The following is a 22,069-nucleotide window of genomic DNA, read 5'->3' as shown; positions in this document are numbered from 1 at the left end:
TGTGTTCCTGCAAGGTCAAAGGGGCCGAGAAAGAGCTGCTGTATATTTCAAGATGCCATAGTATATTTCAAGGGCAGTAGCACCATGCTTAGTGTTTACAGAAAAAAAACAAACCCTGCTCACCCAAGCAAGTATTTCAACATTGTAAGGTTTTAAGATGCAGCTGAAAGTGCTCTGCTGAGGAGAGCCAGCCTGAGAGATGGGTGGGAGACCTGCCTGCCCTGCAGCCCTTGCTGACAGACCCACCGCTGCTTACCAACTGCAGCAACAATCCTCTGCCTCTGTCAATGTTGCTTGAATAAGTACTTAGAACCCTTTCTTGAGGTCTGCTGAGGACAGAGGAAATGCTGGCCCTGTTTACTGTAAGGAAACGTAGCACAATGCATATGAAAAAATATAGTGCTGAATAGTGCAGATGCTGTGCAGGAACTGTAATCAAGTAAAATGCTGTTTCTCTGCATTCCTTTTATATCTGTCATAAAAGTGACTTTAAATAACATTTGAATTTTTCCCAGGAATGGTAGGGAAGACTGGTATTGAAATAATGCAGTGATGAGCACACTAGTTAGGCAACGTGTCAGATCCACTTTGGGTTTTCCATTTCTTGGACACAACTTACTGCTGAAAGGTAAAAATACCCATCCATTTTCTGTTAGTTTCTCCACCATATGAGAATGAAACTACTAATCCCATAACACATGTGTAGTAAAGGATCTCCCAACTGCATTTTCAAGACCATCTTGTTTTGGTGGTTTGTTCTTTTCTGAATTTTTGTATTCTTATCTTTTAGATGTATTTCTAGGACAGAAGGCAGTAAGCCATAGCTATAGCAACAACAACTGCTGTTATTTTTAGGAGCAGAATCTATACATAACATGCAGTTATTTTCTGTATTTTGTCCTGCACAGGGACATCCAAATTGATCTGTCACTTCAAAGGTTTTTACATAGTAGTAATCTCAGTAGTGATGCTGGAAAAAAATAAATCATGGAAGCTTTGGGTTTTAATGAAAATGAAGATGTGCTGAAAAGCATGGAAGTTGTGTATTAGACAAAACAGAAGAAAAATAGTAACCTATTAATATGATGCAAATTGTTTCTCATCTCAGTACTGCTAGATTTTCTTGCCTTGACCTAGAAAAGTCTTAATACGCCAGTAACACTTAATTGTGGGGTTTTTATTCCCATCTAATTACTACTTTGTGTTGGCTATACCATGTGAAAAGATATTCTGCAGAATTAAGTATTTTCAAGTTCTGCTTTGTAAGTAGAAGCCAAATTATTTTATGAGTCATTTGCACTTTTGAAACTCCCTAGTGAATGGAGGCTACTGACTCACTGAGGGATGCTTTGATTGATTACACTGCACATAAGAACAGCCACGGTGGCTCAGATCAATGGTCCACTGAGCTCAGTTGCCTGCTTTCTAAACGTTGTTAGCAGCAGATGCCTAGAAATGTGCAGGGGCTGGGCAAACTTCAAATGAACACTCTCCCTGCCTCTTGCTGTTTTCAGCTCCATGCATTTCCTAATCCTGTTTGTCTCTTTAGTTACTCACTGACTCTCTCCCCAAGTACTTGAATTTGCAAACTTTTGATAACTTATAGAACTTCCGTGAAGTTCTATGTACCAGCACAAGATGTAAAAGACATGTTCTTCCCCTCTCAGAGGATAAGGGAGAGTGACAAGTGAGCTGCTAACAACCAATGTCCTCTTTCTTCCCTCTTCCTTAAGAAAATGTTCCTCAAAGGAGAAGCACGTGCTTACTATGAACTTCAGTACAAGAGACTCTTCTCTTTCACAAAGACACGTGGTTAAGTATTGTTAAATACTTTATGTCAAAAACCTGCATGAGAGCAGACATATTAATAACCTGGTAAGGAAAAGCTGTTTTTTAACATCTGCAGTTAAATGAATGAAAGCACAGTGATTAAAAAAAAAAATCGAAACAGTTAATATAATATGAGGTGTGAGATCATATCTGAGCACTACAGAAAAGAAATTGAAGGTAATCTTATAAAGGACAAGGTCCTGCGGCACAAAGTTACGCTCCTTAGAACTGAAGCAATGCCCCTCAAACCCTGGAGGGTTTCCTAACACCAAAGTGTTCTGCAGACCTGTGCATGCACGAGAGCCCATCCGCAGGGAGAAGTCCAGGTGCAGCCTGGAGAACCTGGAGGAGACACAACACACAAAACATGGTGACTCGATAACCATCAAACTTGCCTTTCTGGTAGCGTTCCTCTTTAAAATCCGTGAGTCATTTCTGCGTTACAGGCCTATAGATTTAGGGCAGCATAGCCTAAAATAGCCCACGGCAGACGCTGGGAGCGTCGTACCAGGGGCTTATTACGGATTTGTAGAGGCCACGGGCGCCTGTGTGAGCGAGGGGCTCGGCGGTCAGTCCCCGCCAAGTGTAAATCCCCCACGGCCGTGCTCTTGCAGAGCACCTGGAACGGGGCCACGCCGCCGCCGGGCTGTGCCTGCCACGTTTGGGCCGTGACACCTCGGCCTCATCCCTGCGGCGCGGACTGTCAGGCTCGGCGAAAGACGGCGAGCCGGGCATCCGCGCACCCGAGCATCCCGCAGCGGCCGGGCGGGGCTCCCCGGGCCGGGCCCCCGGCACCGCCCGGGCGGGGCGGGGCGTTCCCGGGCGCCGCTTCCGCCTGTGCCGGCCGGGCGGGCGGCGCGGCGGGGGCAGCAGCAGGATGCTGAGCCCGCGGGAGCGCGGCGCCGACCTGGCCCGCTTCTACACCGTGACGGAGCCGCGCCGCCACCCCCGCGGCCACACCGTCTACAAGGTCACGGCGCGGGTGAGTCGGCGGCCGCCGCCCAGCCCCTCGCCCCCGCGGCTCCCCGCGCCCGGCCTGCCCCGCATTCGGGCTGTAAAGCCGCCGCTGGGTGCGGAACAGCAGCCGCGGCTGTCGTGCCCGGCCGCGACGTGGAAGCCCCTGTGCGGAACACGGGTGGGAGAGAGGGAGGGAGGGTAGGTGGAGCACGGCGGCCCCTCCTGAGCCGAGCCCCGGTCGCCTCCTGCAAACTTGTAGCCTCGCAACGTTGTAATGGCCTCATTACAACGCGCTTTGCAATTAACTCTCGATTTCCTTGCTGTGCGTTGCAGGGCATGCGAGAGTAGCTTAACAACAAACAGCTCCTTCTCTTTTCCCCCCGTTCTTCCGCCCCAGATGTCGTGGGTAGGTTGCGGTGGGATTGCCCAGCGTTCCTGGCAGCCCCGCAGCGCAGCAGCGCGCTCGGGAGGAGCCGGGAGGGAGCGGAGCGCGGGGGCTCCGCTCGCCCACGCCGGCAGCGCGGAGCTGCCTGAGCCGCCCATGGAGGCTGAGCGTGCCCGGGAGGGGCCAGACCGTGTGGGCAGAGCGCTCTGGGTCACTCAGGCCTAGCACGGGAAGCAGGAAAGCTGCTGCAAATGTTGGGAGAGCTGCTGTGGTGCTGGCTTTGATGAAAGCTCCGGCTGTTCTCTTAGGGAAATTCCTTGCTTTCTTTTCTCTTCCACTTTCCTATTAAACCAAAAAAGAAAGGCGAGTAAGTCAATACGTGGAGATAGGTTCAAGGGGAGTGGCAGTTTAGCTCACAGGTGTGGTGGGTATATTGAGAGCATCAGAAGGTGTCACAGAATGACAGAGTTTCTTTAAATGACCCGTGATCTCGTAGTTACTGCAGCTATAGACATCCTGCCTGTGAGAGCAAGGTATGCTTATAAGCACCCTCCTCTTAATTCAAAGAATACAACATTATGTATATATATACAGATTGTAATGTCAGGGCTTGTTAGCCTATGATCAGTTTGTATGACTTGTAAAATGAAAAATTTAAAAAATTGGTTTTGGTCATCTCTCTATCTATCTATCTATCTATCTCTCTATCTATCTATCTCTCTATCTATCTGTCTATCTATCTATCTATTTATCTATCTCTCCAAGTTCACCAAACACAAATATGTTTAAACTGTTCTTTTTAGTCCAATACAGCTTAGTATTTGTGAAGAGGAAAAAGAGTTGCTTTTTCCTATGGTGTTGTAATTTAAAAAGCCTTTCCTGAAATAGATGCAGAGAGGAAAACAGTACCATCACATCTTTCTGCAGTTGCTCTTGATGGCCCAAGTGTGTGTGTGTGTGTACTAAAAAGTTGTGTCAGTGAAATAAGGACTAACAGGAATGAGCCAACACTTCTGCTGCTTATTTTGTTCTGGTGCTTTGTTCTTATTGGCTACAGCCAGTTAAATTTCTCTGTGATGTTTTGGTTTCTGCAGAATTGTTCAAAATCAAGTTGTGGCTGACTAGTTAGGGATTTATTTTCTCTCCTTGTCCCACAAACTGTGGGTGCTCTGGTGCCTTTCCAAGCAATGCAGTGCAGAATCAGGTGGTGTGCTTGATTTAGCACAGAGCAAGGAGCTGACCAGTCTGTGAGCTGTCCAAATTCAACTGACCTAACCAGACATCATTAATTCTTTACAGTGTTTTGATAGCTAAAATTCTCAAAGTGAAAAATTATTTCTTTTTTTTTTTCAGTAAAGGATGCTTTGGACTCCCAAGTGCTGAAATATAAATAACTTTTGTTTCAACAGGGCTCTGTCTGGTAATCTGTTGTACAGTACTTGAAATGAGGATTTGGGAAATTGAATGAAATGATTTAAAAAGGATTTAGTGTACATATCAAGTACCCTTTCTGTTTCTTTCCTCCGATTCCTCCCTCCTGTTCCTGTGGTGATCTGGCTCCATGGTTGATATCACAGCACTCCAGCTGTATTTGTTGAGCATCAGCTCAGCAACTTTGGGGGTCCGCCAGGAAAAAAAGTGAGGTGGACCTTCCCATTGTGTTGAATATCATTCTGGCTGGGACCTAGGGTAGTCAGTATGTGTTAGTGGAGATTTGTGGTTCCTTAGTGCAGTATGTGAGTGAATCCTTTGTGAAATTAAATTAAAGGAACTTTCTGTTGCAATGTAATGTAGATAAATAATCATGGATAAGAAAGCACTTGTTTAGTGTGTCCTAAACATCTGGCCCAAGGCATAACTACCCATGCAGTCTCTTCTGAGTCCTAAGGGGGTCTATCATTATTGCAGCTTTTTTCTTTTAAGTTTTGTTTGTATAGCAGGGAATATATATTTTATTTACTCGTAAACTGTAACATAATTGTAAATGCAAACAAGGTTAAATGAATATTGGCTTTTTAATACCCGTTTCCAAATGCAAAGAAACAAATATATATTAGCAAGTTATGATATGAGGAGTGTTCTTTAGCAGTACCTGAAAGTATAGGGCACTAATAAAAGTTTAGAGAATTTGGAAGATTACAGTTATTAATGATAATTAAAATTCTAATGAGTTATGTTGGATATCTGCATGTCAGATAAAGAATGGGATAATCTGAAGTACTTTTCTCGACGTTGAAGATCCTTGTAGGATCTCTGTTTTCAGAGTCTAGTGCAGTAATTACACATTGCTTAGCTCATTGGTGGGTATCCTAATGATATTTTTGAAAATAGGTTATAGTTGCTTGTGTTACAGATTGGCAGAAGGAATTGACTGCATTGATCCTTGGGGAAGGATTAAAAAAAGTAAATGGAAAATTTAGGGGGTTGGGTCATCTTTGCCAAGTCTCTAGGTTGACTATAGATTGGGAGGAAGGGGCAGACCTCTTGTGAGATTGACCTTCAGAAAAGGATATGAAGAACAAAGTAGGACAACACATAAATTATTACATACTGACTTAAAGTTGGCATGGCTGGGAGATATAGAAGGCGGTGTAACATAAGAACAAGTGTGAAACAGGGACTCTGGGTTTTATTCCAGATTCTTACTAACTGGCTGGGTAATTACTCATCTCTCTGGGTCTCCTTCTGCCCATCTGGTAACTTACCTAGCTGCCAAAACTGTTGCAAGGCTTTAACTAAAGGTGAACTGCAAAGCAAAGCAGTTGGTGTCTGCCCTTTGGTGTTCTTTGTGGTGTGTAGCCATGCCTGTGATATTTTCTTCCCCCAGCTCTACAGACTCCTTGCATCAAGTAAGCCAGCTATTAGAAAAGGAGGTTAGGATTATTTCACCAATTGTATTTATAAACTGCCTGGTAGTGAATGAAAGAGCAACAGCCACTGAGGTTAACATTTGGTAAAGTTGCCAAATGTTAGATTACTCAAGAGTGAGGAAAAGTTGAGAAGGGTTTTATCAATGTAGACTACGCTGGAAGAAGAGGACTTTGGTGTGCAAGGTGAGAAAGAGAACATGGAGCTGTGAGGGAAAACGTTTCAGGTCTTTTGGGAGATTGCTAGAGAAGGAAACGCTTCTCTTTTCCATCTTCTCCAAAATGTGTGAGAGATGAGTGGCTGGGCTGTAGTAAACGGATGGTACAAAATCTGGGAGGCTTTGGCAAGGATTCTTGCAAAATGGAAGTGAGGAAGAGGGCTAAGTTTGTGGGAGATGTAAGAGGTATGCTTTTGTCACTTAGCAAGAGGAAAGTGTGGATTCGGTGGCTTCCATCTCGGAGCAGCAGCTGCGTGGCGCTTGCGGAGCGGCGGGACAGTGTGTGAGTCTCTGGGGTGCAAGTGCTGGGGGCTCCCTGCGCTTCCTTATATGCATCACCTCTTCAGGGCATCAATTATTCTGGGGTGTGTCGCTGAGGACAGTCCCAGTTGCATTAAGAAAGCCCTATTTTGCCTTAGCTAACAATAGACTAATTATTTTGTTAAACAGCTTTGGCTCTTAAAATGAAGGATATACTGACTTGCAGATGATAATTGCAGTTATGAATTAAAGATGTGTCTGTTTGGTTTGTATGTCTGTGGGGATATGCTCTTACTGCTCTTCATAAGACCAGTACAAAACTTGGATTACAAAGGCTTTTGTGATTGGTATTTATTTAAAGGAAAAAAAAAATCTTGACAAAATACAGGCTTCTTTATTGTGTGCAGCCAAGCCTGATTTTCACTGCAATTTTCCCCTGGACAAAGTCATTTATAATTAATTAGGCCAAGAGTTTTTTAAGGAGCAACAAATACGCAAGGATAGTCAGACGTGTCTGCGCTCTGGTGATTGTAAGTAAAGTGGAAATACTGTTTTACTAAATACAAATCCTCACATTCTCAGTGAGGTTGTTTGCAGCTTATATTAAGCCAAGTAGCCTTAGTGAGCTCTTCTTATTGGGAGTAATGTGGCCCTAATATGAATTAATAGGAAGAGGCTGGAAAGATGATAGGAGATGTACTCAATGTAGCTTTGTTTTGAGAGATGCCTTTTGTGCCATTCTGCCTAGAATGTACGACTGTCTTTATGTGTGACCACGACTGCTGTTGAAATCCCTCACTGAGTTGTCTTTGGATATTCGACTTCTCTAAAACTAAATCAAAACTTCCTGAGTACACAGGACCATGCAGCTGTTTGCCTTTTCCCAGACTTTTCTCTTCAGCAACAAATCATTGTATATTACTCTTTAACTTCCAAACTGAAAATCCAAGGACTTACATGGTTTCATTTTTGTTTTGCCTTTCAGATTGTTTCAAGAAAAAATCCAGAGGATGTCCAGGAGGTAACAGTTTAAACTTGTGCAAATGTCTTTATGAATCACACTATGCCTATTGAAGCATCTTTGATGTAATTTTATCAGTTTCTGTGTGTTTTGTCCTTGTAATTGAGCCAACAATTTTTGTATGTTTCCATTTGTCTTTAGCTTTCATGGTTAAAAACAGTAGCTATTGTAACATGATGCATTTCATTCCTCAGTGATGAATGGTGACTTGAAACAAAGTCTTAGGGACTAAAGTGCCTTTTGATGACAAAACTGCTTTGATAACTTTACAAGCTCTTTTCTCGGGGATGGAATTGGCAAATTGATGGTTACTTAACTCCTGCTGGTAAAATTAGAGATCAGTCCACAGTTCAAGTCTTAGGTCTCAGCTGTAGGTACTCTTTTCCTCTTTAACCAATGCTTCACTGAAAAGCCTACACCATTACTGTCTGTTAGTGAAGAGGGAGAATGGAGGAGTCTAGGAGCTATATATGGCTGCAAGTAATATATATTATGCCTATCTCTCTGAGGCTCCTTTAGTATATTCCCGTGATATACTTTGACAAAACTTTAAAATTGCTTGTTCTTTGCCTCTTCTGAAGAGTCTATGAATAAGGGTCTGCACTATTCTTGTGCCTCTTAAATACCTCAAAAATCTGTCACAGGAGTCATTTATTGAGAGAGAAGAATACACCGTGTGTGTGCATTGTGGATTCTTTTTAATTAAGAATTTTTTTCCCCCCCTTGATTTTTTTTTTTCTGGACTAATGACTTGACATGGTTATTATTATATTATGTACCTGCAAAATCTTCCCTCAAAAGCACAACCTTATGGCTTCTCAAACATCGTGCAACACATGCATATGTTCCTTTTCTGGTGCAGTCTCTTACTACAGCTGAGGACAACCTGCACAGTTGATGAAAGAAGAGCTCATAACTGAATTCATTGCATCTCTGTGTGGTCAAACAAAGAGTTACTGATTAGTGGCTTGGCAGAGGTGAGAATTGGCTAATACATCTAACACCCCTTTACTGCGTCCTTCTTTGAAATCTTGAGAATCAGGCAAGCATGAGCATTTGTACTTTTTGCATTTTTTTAAATCTCTAGGAGATTAAAATAACCTATCAGAATGAGAGATGATCATGGATCTAGTTTAGAAGTGTATTACTGTAGTTTGTAGCTTGATGTTCACCTTTTCCAGGGAGACTCCTGAATTGAACCTATCCATGAGCACATTCTGCCATTACCTTAATCTTCATTTGTGAGGAAAAAGCACTTTATAAGAGCTGTTGATGAGTCCATTCATCAGAAAAATATATTGTAAGTGTCTTTCAGCTAGAGTATTGCATGAATATGTGTTAAGTAGTTTTGACACAATAGCAAAAACCTATCTTTTAGCTGTTGCTTTGATTTGTAGCTATAGGTTACCCATGCAGTTTCACGTGCTCTAGACAATAAGAGGACATAAATATGAGATGAACTTGTTAATAGTTGCCCTTTTCCACCCTGCATTTTACCATATTAATTATTCTGCATGTGATAGCATGTTAGGTGCAGGATGAATCTGTTATAAGCATTATCTGAAAACAGTTGGTTATTACAAGGAATATCCTAAATGGTAGTTGACATAAGGGGGAATTGTAGTCAGAAACCCTCATACCTTGAGAACTTTTCTGTTACATGGCCTCTTACAGTAAGAAAAAGAACTGTGGGCAGCCTTTGGAAGAAAAAGAATATGCCCTTAACCTGCTCCCACTGAAAATAAATTTACCTCAGTTTTTCAGAATGCTCAATGAGTAATTGAATGGGAAATTCTGTGCACAAAACCACCTCATGGCTTTAGGATGCGTCTCATGCAACCTGCTTCCCACATCCATGTAGGACCACTTAGCTGTGCCTGCCTCCTCCTCCAGGTGTCTCTTAATGCCGCTGCTGTGATGTTAATACATTCTTTACATATTTTCAGCTGCTTGTAAGGCTGTGTGCTGTGACCTCAACTCCACTTGCCAGTTTTCTGTCACATCTTTTGGCTGCCCTTTGGGATACAAATCTTGACTACAGCACTTGTCCCACTGCAGCCAGTTAGAACTCAGTGTAATCCCAGCTTGTTGTTGTTGGGGCAGGAAGGAGGAGAACCTTGTAAGGGCTTCCCTCTTGAAAGAATAAAATAGATCAATGTGAAGTTTTGTGTGAGGACGGTAGATACAGAAAGGCCAGACCTAACTTTAATGTCCTTGCTCCTGGAGACTGATGGTGGGAATGTGGTGTGTAAGGCAATTGCGTCTAAGGTAGTCCTGTGGGTTATTTTTCTTTTTCATTTGGGAGAAAGGCTTATTCATTGTGGAACAGATGAGGTGCATGTGTTAATAGAGATCTACTGGCTCTCGCCATGACAAGCACCTTATTGCGTTACGAGTCTAACATATGTTTTATGATACACTTGCTGTGCTTCGTTGGGCTTTAAAGTACAATGTGTCCTTCCTCCAAATCTAATTTCTAATGAGGATGTTAGAGTGGGAACTTTGCATGCATGTGGCCCAGCAAAGTTAGCAAAGGCATGTTTTCCATGAGCTTCTGAAAGGTTTAGGATAACCTTTACTGCTTTTGCTATGCAAGTTACTTAAGGATATTTATTTTTTTCCTCTTGACTATTGAGTGATCACTTGTAGCAGTGAAAAATGATGCTTTTTTAGTGGAATGAAATCCCATGCTCTTATTTTCTGTCAGCTTTTCATGTTGTCTCCAAGTACTGACAATACAGTAACTTAATGTTTAAAGAATTCACCATCTTAAGCAATTTTGTGTTCTATATGCACACTGCTCAAGAAGTGCTAATCATGCACTCTCTGGCTATTGGATTAGATAAAAGTATAACATTGAAAAATTATTATTTCTGATAGCAAAATGACTAGTTTGCCTTCTTGAGATTCCTCACTTGTGTGTTACACTTCACTGAATACCGGCTGTAATAAAGTCATGAAAATGTGTGCCAATAAGTGGGTCTGAATCAGGACTGATGGTTCCAGTATAGCTGAAATTAAGGTGGGTAGAGTGTTGCCACACTAAAGCTTTGCATATCCACTGTTGACAATCCTCTTAACTTGTATCTACATCGTTCTGTAGGTAGGACTTGCATCTGCTGAAAATTAGAAGGCCTCTGATTGCAGTATTAAAAAAAAAATATACCATAAAAATGCTCTAAGTCTAAACCTTTTGCTTAGCTTTAAATCTGGTTTGCTTGAAAAAAAAAAACTCAGCTTTTTCAAATATGAGAAGGCAACCTGGTAAATCATTCAGAAATACATGGAATATTTAAAGTTGTGTTTGTTGTATTAAGTTAATTGAGACATTTGACTGGTGCAACTGTGGAATCAACTGAATGCATGCACTCTCCTTGTTTTTTTCCCTCTGTTCTGCTTTAATCACTTTACATTAGTGTTGAGGTTTATTGTGATGGCTTAGTGAGTCTGGCCAAAAATGAGGTCAGGATATAAAAAAAATCTTTGTTAATATCTTTTCATCCTGATAACAAATCCAGTAGCAGTCACGTGTAAATTTCATAGTTTACTTCTTTCATTAGTTTGATTTTCCTACTGGGTTCTCCTCCTTTCTTGAATGGAAAGAATGGGATGGAAGAAGGGTAAGGTAGATACCTGACTGGGAGATGACTACATTCTGGAAAGAATGGATCAGGAATAGCTGGTGTAATGAAGCAATAACATCTTTATATTCCTAAGATGGAGTTTTTTGTCTAGATTACAAAAGGAACATTTTTTTTTTTGGTGTTATTACAAAAAGACATTTAAGACGAGGGCTTGCATTTACATATAATCAACACTTTACATTCACAACTTAGAAGCTGTTTTCTAGTCCTTGGTGCTTAATGTATTGCCTTAAAAATCCCTTGCTTGTTTTGGGATTTCTCTTCCCTGGTTTTCTCTTTTGCTGTTGTGTCTCTTCCCCACACCTGCAGCTGCACCAGGCACAGTGTGCTGTTGGATAGTGCAACATTCAGCATTTTTTCCTCTCTTACTGGCTCTCTGTGTAGGTCTGGATCTCAGAATGACTGAAACAGCTCTGCCTTTGCCCTCCTTTCAACTTTTACTCAGTTTTTCTCCATGCACTGTAGTGTTGTTAGCCAAAATGTGGGTTGGGGACAGATAATGACCTTTTTTTTATGCTTGTTACTGTTGGCAGTTCAGACTCTATATTTTTTTTTTAAACAAATTTGCTGGATTTGGTGGTCTGATGTGATTAACCCACTGGATTTGTGATGTGATATAATATGAGCAATGAACCTCACTAATACTCTTCTCTGGTTTCTCTGCTTCAGATAGTCGTTTGGAAGAGATACAGTGACTTTAAGAAACTGCACAAAGATCTTTGGCAAATTCATAAAAACCTATGCAGACACACAGAGCTCTTCCCACCTTTTGCCAAAGCAATAGTGTTTGGTAAGCATAATTTCTTCCTGACCTGCTGAAATTCTTTGATAACTCAATATCTATAAATACATCTTGTTTTGTAGCTGCATGAAAAATTTTCCTTGTGCTTTTTCTACTCAGCTTGTAGGTGTGCTGGTATCATAACTTGATGCTTTTATTTATTTTTGTAATGTATAAGAGTTTATGTCCTCGCCTCCACATTAGACATAGTAGCTGAGATATTTATTGATGTGTATGTTCTGTATCTTTACAACATACATTCCCTGTTTTCAGGAGCATTAGTCTATATTGGCTTTGTGAACAGCACTTGAACAGCAAATAAAGTATTTTATAGATGAGCTGTGTGATTTTTATTGATGAGCTGTATTAAATGGTTATTACAGAAAAAAAATATTATGGACATTTGATTGCAATTGTCAGTTTTATCTAGCTAGGCTTTTGAGATCAGTTTTACATATTTCAATCTGCAAGAGGATTGTGACTTTGCAGGAGAAACAGGTGACAAAAAGGAATTAGCTCTTATAGGTCTTAACTTCATCCTGATGTGTATGTCCTCATGAATGAGCGGTAGGTGGACTTCCAGTGAAGTGGTGTGACTGTATAGAATTTCACCTACCACACTTTTTTTAGCAGTGTTGTGTTTATAAAACCCCCCTTTTTTCAGTGTATGTTCTTACTTTTCAGCACAAACTGGTGCTATGTTTTTGGTGTACATGTATATCACACAATATTTAAGCGTTTTCCAACAATTTTTTTAGTGTGTTCAGCATGTTTGGCATGTTTTTTGCATGCATCTGCTGCTCTGTGAGTGTTTCTGAGGCATTTCTAAGGTGTTGCTGACTGTTGCTTTTGGTGTACATTTACCACCTGTTTTTGAAACCTTTTCCCCAAGAACTTTAAAATTGTATAATTGTATTCTTAAAGTATTCTTAAAGTGTTGACATTTGTTTACTTGCATCTGTCATGTGCATTTGGTTGGTTTCGGATGAGCTTTTTGGTTTCTAATGTGCTTCTGGGGGTAAAGTTTTTTTGGATTTGGACTGTTTTTAGGTGTGGTTTTGGTCCCTAGAGCATGACTATGATGTTACTTCTCTCCAGGATTTATTTAGTGTGTGTTTTTTTTTTTTTTTTTTTTTTTTTTTTTTTTCATACATACACTGTATAATTTTTCAGTGAGTTACCCACTGGAATTTTTTCTGTGTATCCAGTATATTTGCTGGGCATTTTTAGCATGAATTTACCATGTGCAATTTACCATTGGGCATTTTAAAGGTTTTTAATCTTTTAACATGTTTGGTGTTTTTTTTTGGCATGCATCTGCCAGATCCTTTTTTTCTTTCCTTTTTGGTGAGGTTTTCAGTTTCTGAGGTGTTTCTTAGGCAGGCTTTTCAGAGCCTAAGGTGTTTTGGGCTTATTAAATTCTTTTTATGGTGTTTACATATGGTGTTTTTTCTTAGTTTTGTTTTTTAATTAACATTCTTTGTGTTTATGGTTTCTCTAAGCACCTTGTATGGAGTTTAGTGTCCAGGATGTTTGGCATTTTTTTTAATGCATCTGCCATTTGCCCTTGTTTCTGGTCTGGGATTTCTGTGTGTTTTTTGGTGTGGATTTTGGTTCTTACAGTGTTGTCTCAGTATGTTTGGCATTACTGCAGTGGTGATTTAGGTGTCCAGTATGTTTGGCATCTTTTGCCATGAATTTCCAATGTGCTCTTTTTTTGCTGAGCTTCTTGCAGTTTTAAAAAAATGTCTTTTGTTTCTTAGGCTGCAGTGTTGCTTTCCATTGTCATGTGTTTTGAATATGTTTTGGTGTTTTTTTAAACATACAGCACACTTCAGCATGGATTTGCCTGTTTTTTTCCCTTTTGTATCCTGCTACCACATCCTTCCCCCCTCCTCCACTACATTTTTAGCATTTTTAGTGTTGAGCTTGTTTGGCATTTTTTTGCCACACCTCTAGTGCATGCTTCATGCCTATTTGCAGTTTCCATGTGTTGTGTCTGGGTTTTGTGTTTGTTGCCGTACATGCTTTTGCATGGTTTGACTGCGTTGTGCACGTTTTAGCACCCAGACAGTATTTGGTGTTTTTTGGTGCATATCTACTGCTGATTTTTGCAGGTTTTCTTTGTGTGGCATTTTTTAGCAGTGTTGGGCAGTCATCTAGAGGCTATTTTCCCAAATTTTCTATGTGTCTCAGATTGGTATGTTTTAGCATCCAGTGTGTTTCACATTTGTTCACCTGCAAATGTTCACCTATGAAGCTGAAGTCTGATGCAGATTTTATGGCTCTCTGCATAGAGCTGGGTGAAATTCCTGATTTAAATTGTATTTCTCATCAGCCAAATTGTATCCAAGTTTCATGTTGCTCATTTAAGAAGTTGGAAGTGGGGTAAGTTTTGGTGCTGTGTCAGAGCATGGGCAATAATTGTTAAATAAAGCATATAGTATTAGTTTCATTATGGGATTATTTTAAATCTGATTTACAGAGTAGAGTTCTCATGGACAAATGATTTATAAAGCTAGTATTTGCAGAGCATAATTTAATTTCAGGTAGAAGATGTGATCGCTATTCATAGGGGGGGAAAGAGAGGGGTAAAAGAAAATCAGGATGGAAGAGAGTATAGGTGCCTAATATAGGTGCCTAAATATTTTTTTAAAAAATTAAAATTGCTTCAAATTCAAATAACCATTTTTACAATTTTCCTCTGTAAGTAGTGGAAGAATTGAGTGAAATGCCTTCTGAAAAACATTCTTCTTCTATTGTATTTAGTGAACAAAAGTGACTGAAATGTACATTGTGAGAGAAGGAAATAGACAGAAACATTAAATGAAGTTATTTACTCCAAAGCTCTTTGAAATTAAAACTAAATGAAAACAAACTCCCCCTACATTTAAATGAAACTGAGACACAAAAGAATACAGAAAAGTGGAGTAATGTAAAAACAAATTTTAAATGATTGATACATAGCTGAAAGGAACAGCCCTATCTGACTCTCCAATTTAAGAATTATTTTTGTACTTACAACATAAAATTTTACTGTGTATCCTTCCATTGCAATTCTGCACATAGTAACTACCATATGGTTTATTTTAATTTAAAATAAAAATCCTAAGGTTTTTTTTTTTTTTTCTTTTGGTCCTGGAGGAAAAATACAATCTTAGTAGTTAACAAGGTTTTTATAAACTCTGTTTCAGTCTCATTCTGTTATTGATGACCTGCAAGCTCCATCCCTCTCGGCATCTTTTGTTTCCATGCTGCTTTGATGGACCATTTCTGCAGCGTTGCTTCCCTGTGGCAATGTTACAATTGTTGCAGCTTTTAGACTAGTTTCTAATTAAACTTTTGAGTAGAATTGCTGGCAAGTGGTGGGGGTTTTTTTGTGGGTTTTTTTTTTTTTTTTTTTGGATACTTGTGCTTTAAATAATGTGTGTACCTATTGTTTGCAGAGGGTTCAGTTTGCAAAATTGGCATTGGTGGTTCTGACAGTTGCACTTAGTTGTAGTAGAAGTGTTAAAGCTGAGGGGCATCTCCAGTTCAGCGCTCAGTGTTTCAGGAGATGGTGTGGGGAATTGAGATGCATTTAAAAACAAATGTGTCATGCTGGGCTTCCATATTTCATACAACTAAAGGCTTGCCACAAAGTGTGTGTATTTTTATGTTGTTGCAGTAGAGCTGCTTTATCAAAGCAGAAAAAATTGGTATGGATGGGAAAAAGAAATCATCTGACTTTCTCTGTACTTCACTTGAACATTTCCTACTCGTTTTATAGGAAAAACCTCAGTGAATTTAATCATGGAAATCTAAAATGTCCTAACATATCCAGCTGCTGGATATGATACTGGGACATGATTACTGTCCTATCCTAATATGCATTAACTTTTTTTTTTCAGTATTTTCAAGCTACTTTGTTGTTGTTGTTGTTGTTGGATACTTGTAAGTATTTCCATATGTTGACCATACATGGCATTTTACCAAAATATGGGTAAATCTGCATGTATTATATCTAGCAACTGCAGAAATGTACTCTACTATAAAAAAATACTACACCCCACCAACACACCAAAAAAGAAACAAAACCCCCCCTGGATATTGATAACTTGCTAGCAGTGAGTCAGAAAGATGACTTTCATTATAAAGCTCACATAAGGGTGCTCTTTGTATTTGAAGACACTGAATGAAGTAACATATTTACAAATTTGGTGTCGTGTACAGTAGGAAGTCTTGTGAGAAGCTAACTGAAACATGAACACACACTTTGCTGGGTGTTTAATTGTTCAGGTCTACTCCACAAAATTAATTGTGGATTCTTTTAACAGGAACTTGCATTTATTTTTTATGTAAATAGGAAATATTGAATGGATCATCGCTGGAGGAGTAAGAACTGTGTTATACGCTAAAGTTGTAGTTGACACTTCTTAAAAATATCAGAAATATGTGATCCCTATAATGAAGTGTGTGTATGTCTGAGAACTGTAAAGACTAGCAGAAATAATAATACTAGCAGAATAAAAGACTGCATCTGTTGATTTAGATGCAGAATGATGTCCTGATAGAAATGTTGGAAGAGTCAGCTGGCTGTGTAAGCACCTTTGAGCATTTCCTTGAGAGACAATGAAAGTGTTGAGCAATACAACATTGCTTGAAAGTACGAGAAAAAGAAAAGGAGGAAGGAGTTAGCAGGGTTGCCTGGATATTAAACTGCCAGCAAGATGCCAGGAGGTCTGTGAACTGAACCAGTACTGACTAATGTTCTTCCTTCCCCTAAAGCCCTCTAGTTCTAAAAGCAGTTTTCCTGATAGTGTATCATGATACTAATGGGCTGGAAAATGCGACAGTGACTAATGTTTCAACAGCTCTGTTCAAACATGTATTTCTGTTTTTTTTTAGCTCAGTGTCCTAAGAAACTAAGGCTTGTGCAGTTGTGCCGTTAGAAAGTTGAACCCCTTACTGATGTGGCTAATATCAGCTAAATTTGAGAGTGAAGGTGGTTGCAAAAGTAATTACACTTCTGCAAAGTCTGAAATGACAGCTGAGTAAGAAGAGAGCATGTGTTTTGGTGCTGCTGAGGGCCAGGCATGCTCAGCTCATACCTGTGAGGTTTGCAGCCGCCTGGCAATCAGTGCACACTGGTCAGCCTGGCACAGCTGCTCCTGATGTATCCCTATGTGGTGCCCAGCGGAGATACTGAGAAGATGTAGATACGTAAAATTAGCTTTTATTGAGTTTGATGAAATGAAACAGGGAGAGATTCTTGAGAAATAAGGAAAAATATCTTACAAAATTTATTTCTTGCAGAAGTTTTCTGTTTCTGGTATTGTTAGGTGTTTAGTTCTTCACCATTGATTTTCTACTGCATTGTAGCAGCATTTGTGTGAATTTGTAGATTCATTTAGCTGGCCCATGCTGCTGTGCTTTGCTGAGGGAAGTTGTTTTCTTTCCATGATGTCCAATTTTGCATGGAATGAACCAAGGGCCCTAATGCACCCCCAGTGTTGCTCTGAAGACTTAGAAAGTTTGGTGAGCAGTTTAATAGGGCCTGATTTCAATGTTACCACTCACTGTGGTAGCATTGCTTTTGCCTTCTTTCTGCTTGCTTGTTGCTCACTCTTTTGTACAGCTGCTCCTGTTTGTACAGCTGAAACGGCAGGGTGAGCAAGGCACGGAACCAGTCCAGCTGAAAATTAGCCCAATGATGTCTTTTCTTTTCTTTCATGGGAAAAATAAGCCCCAAAAGCTTTGTTTGTGATCTTGTGAGTATGTGTGTGTCTTTTTAGTTTTATTTTCTTTTTTTCTGATACCGCATGGGCAGGAGCTATTTACTTGAAGAATTTCTGGAAAGAATCCTGCTTTGATACTTTCTTCTGGGATTATTTTTTTGCTTGCTCTAAGTATAAATGAATTTTGCTTTTCTATTCAATGTTTCTTTTGTCCTCTTCAAAGGTTATTGCCACAGAGCTGTCACAGGTGGTTCTTATTTTTCTGGTCATGCTGTTATAGCAGTACTGTTTCTTGAACTTGTCTTCCCAGTCCTTTTTTCCCCTCTGTATAGCTGTTGCAATATCTGTTCTATTCTCCTCCAATTATTACAGTTAACCTCTGCCCTTTTTCTTTTGTAAACTTGTAACTATTTCAGCAACAAAGTGGTGTTAATATAAAAAGCTAAAATAAGTTGCGTGCAATTGTGAAGGATGTGAATTTAAGGTAGCAATCCAAGGGTTTTCTCCTGAGAAGCAAATCTCTTCAGGTGAACTGTAGGATTGTTTTCTAAGTATGTTTTTTTCTAATTGGAATGTTTTGGGTGCTGGGTAGAGAAAAAGGAAGGTTCATACGTTTTAGTAAATGAGCTGCTTCCAGCTCTGTTTACCTCTTGAATCCAGAAGGAGATGAGACCCTGTCTGCATGGAGTTACTTCAGAGGAAAGCTTCAGTGCCTGATAGCAGGGCTTCACCATCTCCCCTACACTTTGTCTCCTCCATAAATGGCACCTTGGAATTGAAGATCTGTTTGGGGGCTTTTAGCAATACTTTGTTTACTACCCGCTCATATTGTGCGTTGTTCTTGAGAATACGTGAAGATTGCTCAGCTCCTTACAGGATTTGGGCCATAATCAAGGCTGACACTGACTGGCATATTGTCAAATTGTGCATGTATCATTTATTGTCAGATAACACTGGACATCCGTTAGTGTCTCTTGGCTAATCAAGAGTGTTGCCTCACATATTCTTACGATGAGAGGGCGAAGGATTCTTGTCGTAGCTGCCAGCTTTCATCATCCGAGCGGATTGCAGAAGATGGGACTCTAGGGACAATTGAGAATAGGAAGTTTGAAGATTTGCTATGTTCTCCTGAAACGTTGGAGTGACTTTCATAGACTCAGGGCATTGTCTCCAGAAGGTTGCTTTTGTCTCGTTTGTTTTCTTTTCTCATAGTTATTATTGCAAAATAAATGTGTAGTTATTTCTAAAACTGTCAATCTGTGTGTCTGTTCCAGGGCGATTTGATGAAACTGTGATTGAAGAAAGAAGGCAATGTGCTGAAGATCTCTTGCAGTTTTCTGCCAATATCCCTGCTCTCTATAACAGCAAACAGCTGGAAGAGTTTTTTAAGGTTGGTTAGTATTTGCAGAAGTATTTGGTTCTTACCAACATGACTGAAGTATAGTGCTGATTCTGCTTTAATTTATAAACCATGGAAGGACAGTGAGCTCGTCTGACATGCTTTGTGAAGGGACTGGGAGTTTGCTCTGGAAGTGTGGCGTTAAAAAAAACCCATGCCACACCTCTACAAAGTGGAAAGTTTCACAGGAACTTCAGGTGAAGGGATTTGTATTTTTTTTAATTGAATGATGAGCAAAACTTGTGGTGATAAATTCTAGTGGGAAATAATAAAAATATTGTCACTCTTACTATATTTTCAGTAGGTGTTAATAGTTCAAACCAAAGAAGTGAAGACTGTTTACACTGTTTCCTTCTGGTCTTTGTGGACTCAGGTCCACAGCAACAAATTTGGCATGTAACTAGTTGAACCTGCTGCTTGTACAGTGTTGTGAGAATCATAACAACTCCATAACAAATTTTAGGACAGTACATTGATGTGGACTTCCTCTTTATTACAGCTGAAGCAGTTTCTATTCAATGGTTCCTTCAAACCTCTTTATTTTCAGTAAGCTTAGTCTAATGTTCTGCAAACTCATAAGCATAAATTTACATGTACCCATGATAGTAACTCTCTGGAATTAAGGAAATGTTCATCTGGCTGATATGGGACTTAAGCATATTAATGTGTTTAGTATATTTAAAGGATGTATATGCAAGAGCAAAATTTTATCAAAGCTTAAGATTCTTCACTTGTTTTCGTGATGAAGTTATTGCAGTGTTCTTTAAAACACTTAAAATAATGTTATTTAAGCTTTGGTGTCAATAAATGACTGGGAGACTGGGTTAGACAATTTTACTTTTTGGTTTATTTGCATTTGCATTTTTTCAGTTCTTTGGAAATACTTCTGTGGTTTTGGGTAGTTTTTCAGACCTCTCTTTCCTTCCTTTGCTTAATAAAAGTGTTAATTTTAGCCTCCCAATGGACCTTTTCTGGCTTTGCAGGGAAATGAATAAAACTAGGTTTTTTAGGACAAACTGTGTCTTCAAGGGGGGTTATGCAAATGTAACAATTTAGGCTCATTTGTTAGCTGATGTGGTGTCATGCTTTCCTGAAAAAGAGTCTTAGGTTTGGTCTGTCACCAGCTCAGCCTGTGTGTTTTTAGCTCTACCCATGGGTGGTTTTGTTCCTTTTCAGATTTTTGTGGCTGTGGAGAGGGAGACTTGGACAATGAATTCTTAGAAACATCTGAAGGGAGTGTTCTGTGCATCTATGTGTTATAAACTCCAGAAGAATGAGCTGGCTTGTGTGAAAATGTGCTGGGCTGGTTCAAGACATATTAGCAATGCTTGTTTGTAATATGATTTTGAAAATGGTGCACTTTTTGTTAAAGTGGCATGGAAAGTGTGCACCTGAGATGTGAAGCAGAAATTAAGAAAAACATTTAGGTGGTTTCTAGTGCTATTGTTACTTCTCTTAGCTTTGATTCCTTTTAGGCTTGGAGAGGAATGTCCTCCTTGTATCTTTGTAAAGTCTCAACTACGACTGGACTCAACATAGTGGGTCATGAGTGGGACATTAGTCTGATGGACAGTCCTGTGCTTGGGAGCACCACTAAAGGGCACAGAGTATATGTGACACAAGAGATCAGAAGCATTATTATTCTCTCTCTGTTAGACTTGGGTGTGCAGGTATGTGTAGTTCAAAATTCTGAAGCTGCAGTAGACTAAATATTTAGATATCTGGTCAGTCTGTGGCAACCAAACATGGCTTAACTGAAAGTCCTTGTTTAATTTTGCAGGCTTATATGGTTTAATTAAATTCATTAACTCTAAAGTAATGGAGCACTCACTGATTAGGAAATATCATTTTGGCTATCACTTCTATTCAGTGAGAATTTCCATAGAGCAAAGCAGCTGAGTAATTCCTTTGCCTCTTTTTTTTTTTTCAGGGTGGAGAGGTCCATGATGGCTCTGAGTTGATTGGTCCTGTTGAGCCTCTGTCTGACTCTCTGACTGACAACCTGTCTGACTGCAGCTCTGAAGGTTTGCTTTCTCTCCTCACATAACCTCATAGCATGATCTGTTTTAAAGTAGCTCGTAAATGGCAAGTGGCAGATTTCTTCATGGAGCATTGGCCTCCAGTTTCTGTTTGCTTGTAATGGCAGAAATGGTGAGCTGGGATTGGCAAGAGAAAAATTTGGCTCAGCAGAGCTGTCTGCACTTCTGGAAGTTTTATTCTAAAGGTGTGCATGCTGACTTGGATGCCACGTGTAGAGTAATTTTAGTGCCACTTGACTTGCACTAAATAATAGTATAGCTGTAAGGAAGGGTCAGTCAGCCCAAATAAATACTGTACTAGAGCTTCTTGCCTGCCTCTAGGCTGAGTCAGTTTAAGCATTTCTGTGTACCATGCAATCTTTTAGATATTTATGTGTTTCTGAGTTATTCTTGGTCCTTGTGATTTCTAGGAAGTTCTTCTTTAACTCTGAAATTTTCCTTTGGAGTTGCTTAGCACTCATGTGTAAATCCACATTATTATACAAACACGTCTTATTTAGGAAGGGATCTGATCTTTCTGGCATAGAATTTACTTTGATAAAACAATCCTAAAAAAAAATGGATTTTTGTTGGGGAAGATGAAACAGGAAAGCCTTATAAATATGATTGCTTGGCAAAAGATTTTGAGAATATAGAAACTATAAGTGAAATTGAAATCAAAGCAAGCTTTGACATACCAAACCTTAGTTACTAAACAACTGAAAAATAATAATATGGCCAGCTGAAGATAATCCCCTTTTAATTAAACAATACCCTCTGCTTACAGACAAGTCCAAGGGTCAGAACAGACCCTACTAGCTTAGCAAACAGGATCTGAAGAGTAGTTTTTAATGTTTAAAATGTAACACAGTATAGTAATGTAATAATTCTTATAAGCTATATGTAAATGCTATAAGATTTGTATCTTGTACTAAATTAGTTAGTAAAAATTAAAATATTGAACACAAAAG

General features: G+C 39.7%; 1 protein-coding gene across 1 annotated transcript in view; it reads left to right on the top strand.

Moving 5' to 3' along the window:
• Positions 1-2,707: 2,707 nt before the first annotated feature.
• The window catches only part of RPS6KC1 (ribosomal protein S6 kinase C1), an 85,602-nt gene continuing 66,240 nt past the window's right edge, over positions 2,708-22,069 (top strand). Inside the window, exons 1-5 of the mRNA XM_053974115.1 lie at positions 2,708-2,812; positions 7,504-7,539; positions 11,853-11,973; positions 18,956-19,071; positions 21,011-21,104. Of these exons, the coding sequence (XP_053830090.1) occupies positions 2,708-2,812; positions 7,504-7,539; positions 11,853-11,973; positions 18,956-19,071; positions 21,011-21,104 (472 nt within the window). The remainder of the gene's footprint in view (positions 2,813-7,503; positions 7,540-11,852; positions 11,974-18,955; positions 19,072-21,010; positions 21,105-22,069) is intronic.

This window comes from Vidua macroura, chromosome 3, assembly GCF_024509145.1.
Source record: "Vidua macroura isolate BioBank_ID:100142 chromosome 3, ASM2450914v1, whole genome shotgun sequence".
Taxonomy (NCBI): Eukaryota; Metazoa; Chordata; class Aves; order Passeriformes; family Viduidae; genus Vidua; species Vidua macroura.
This window is presented reverse-complemented; position numbering and strand designations above follow the sequence as displayed.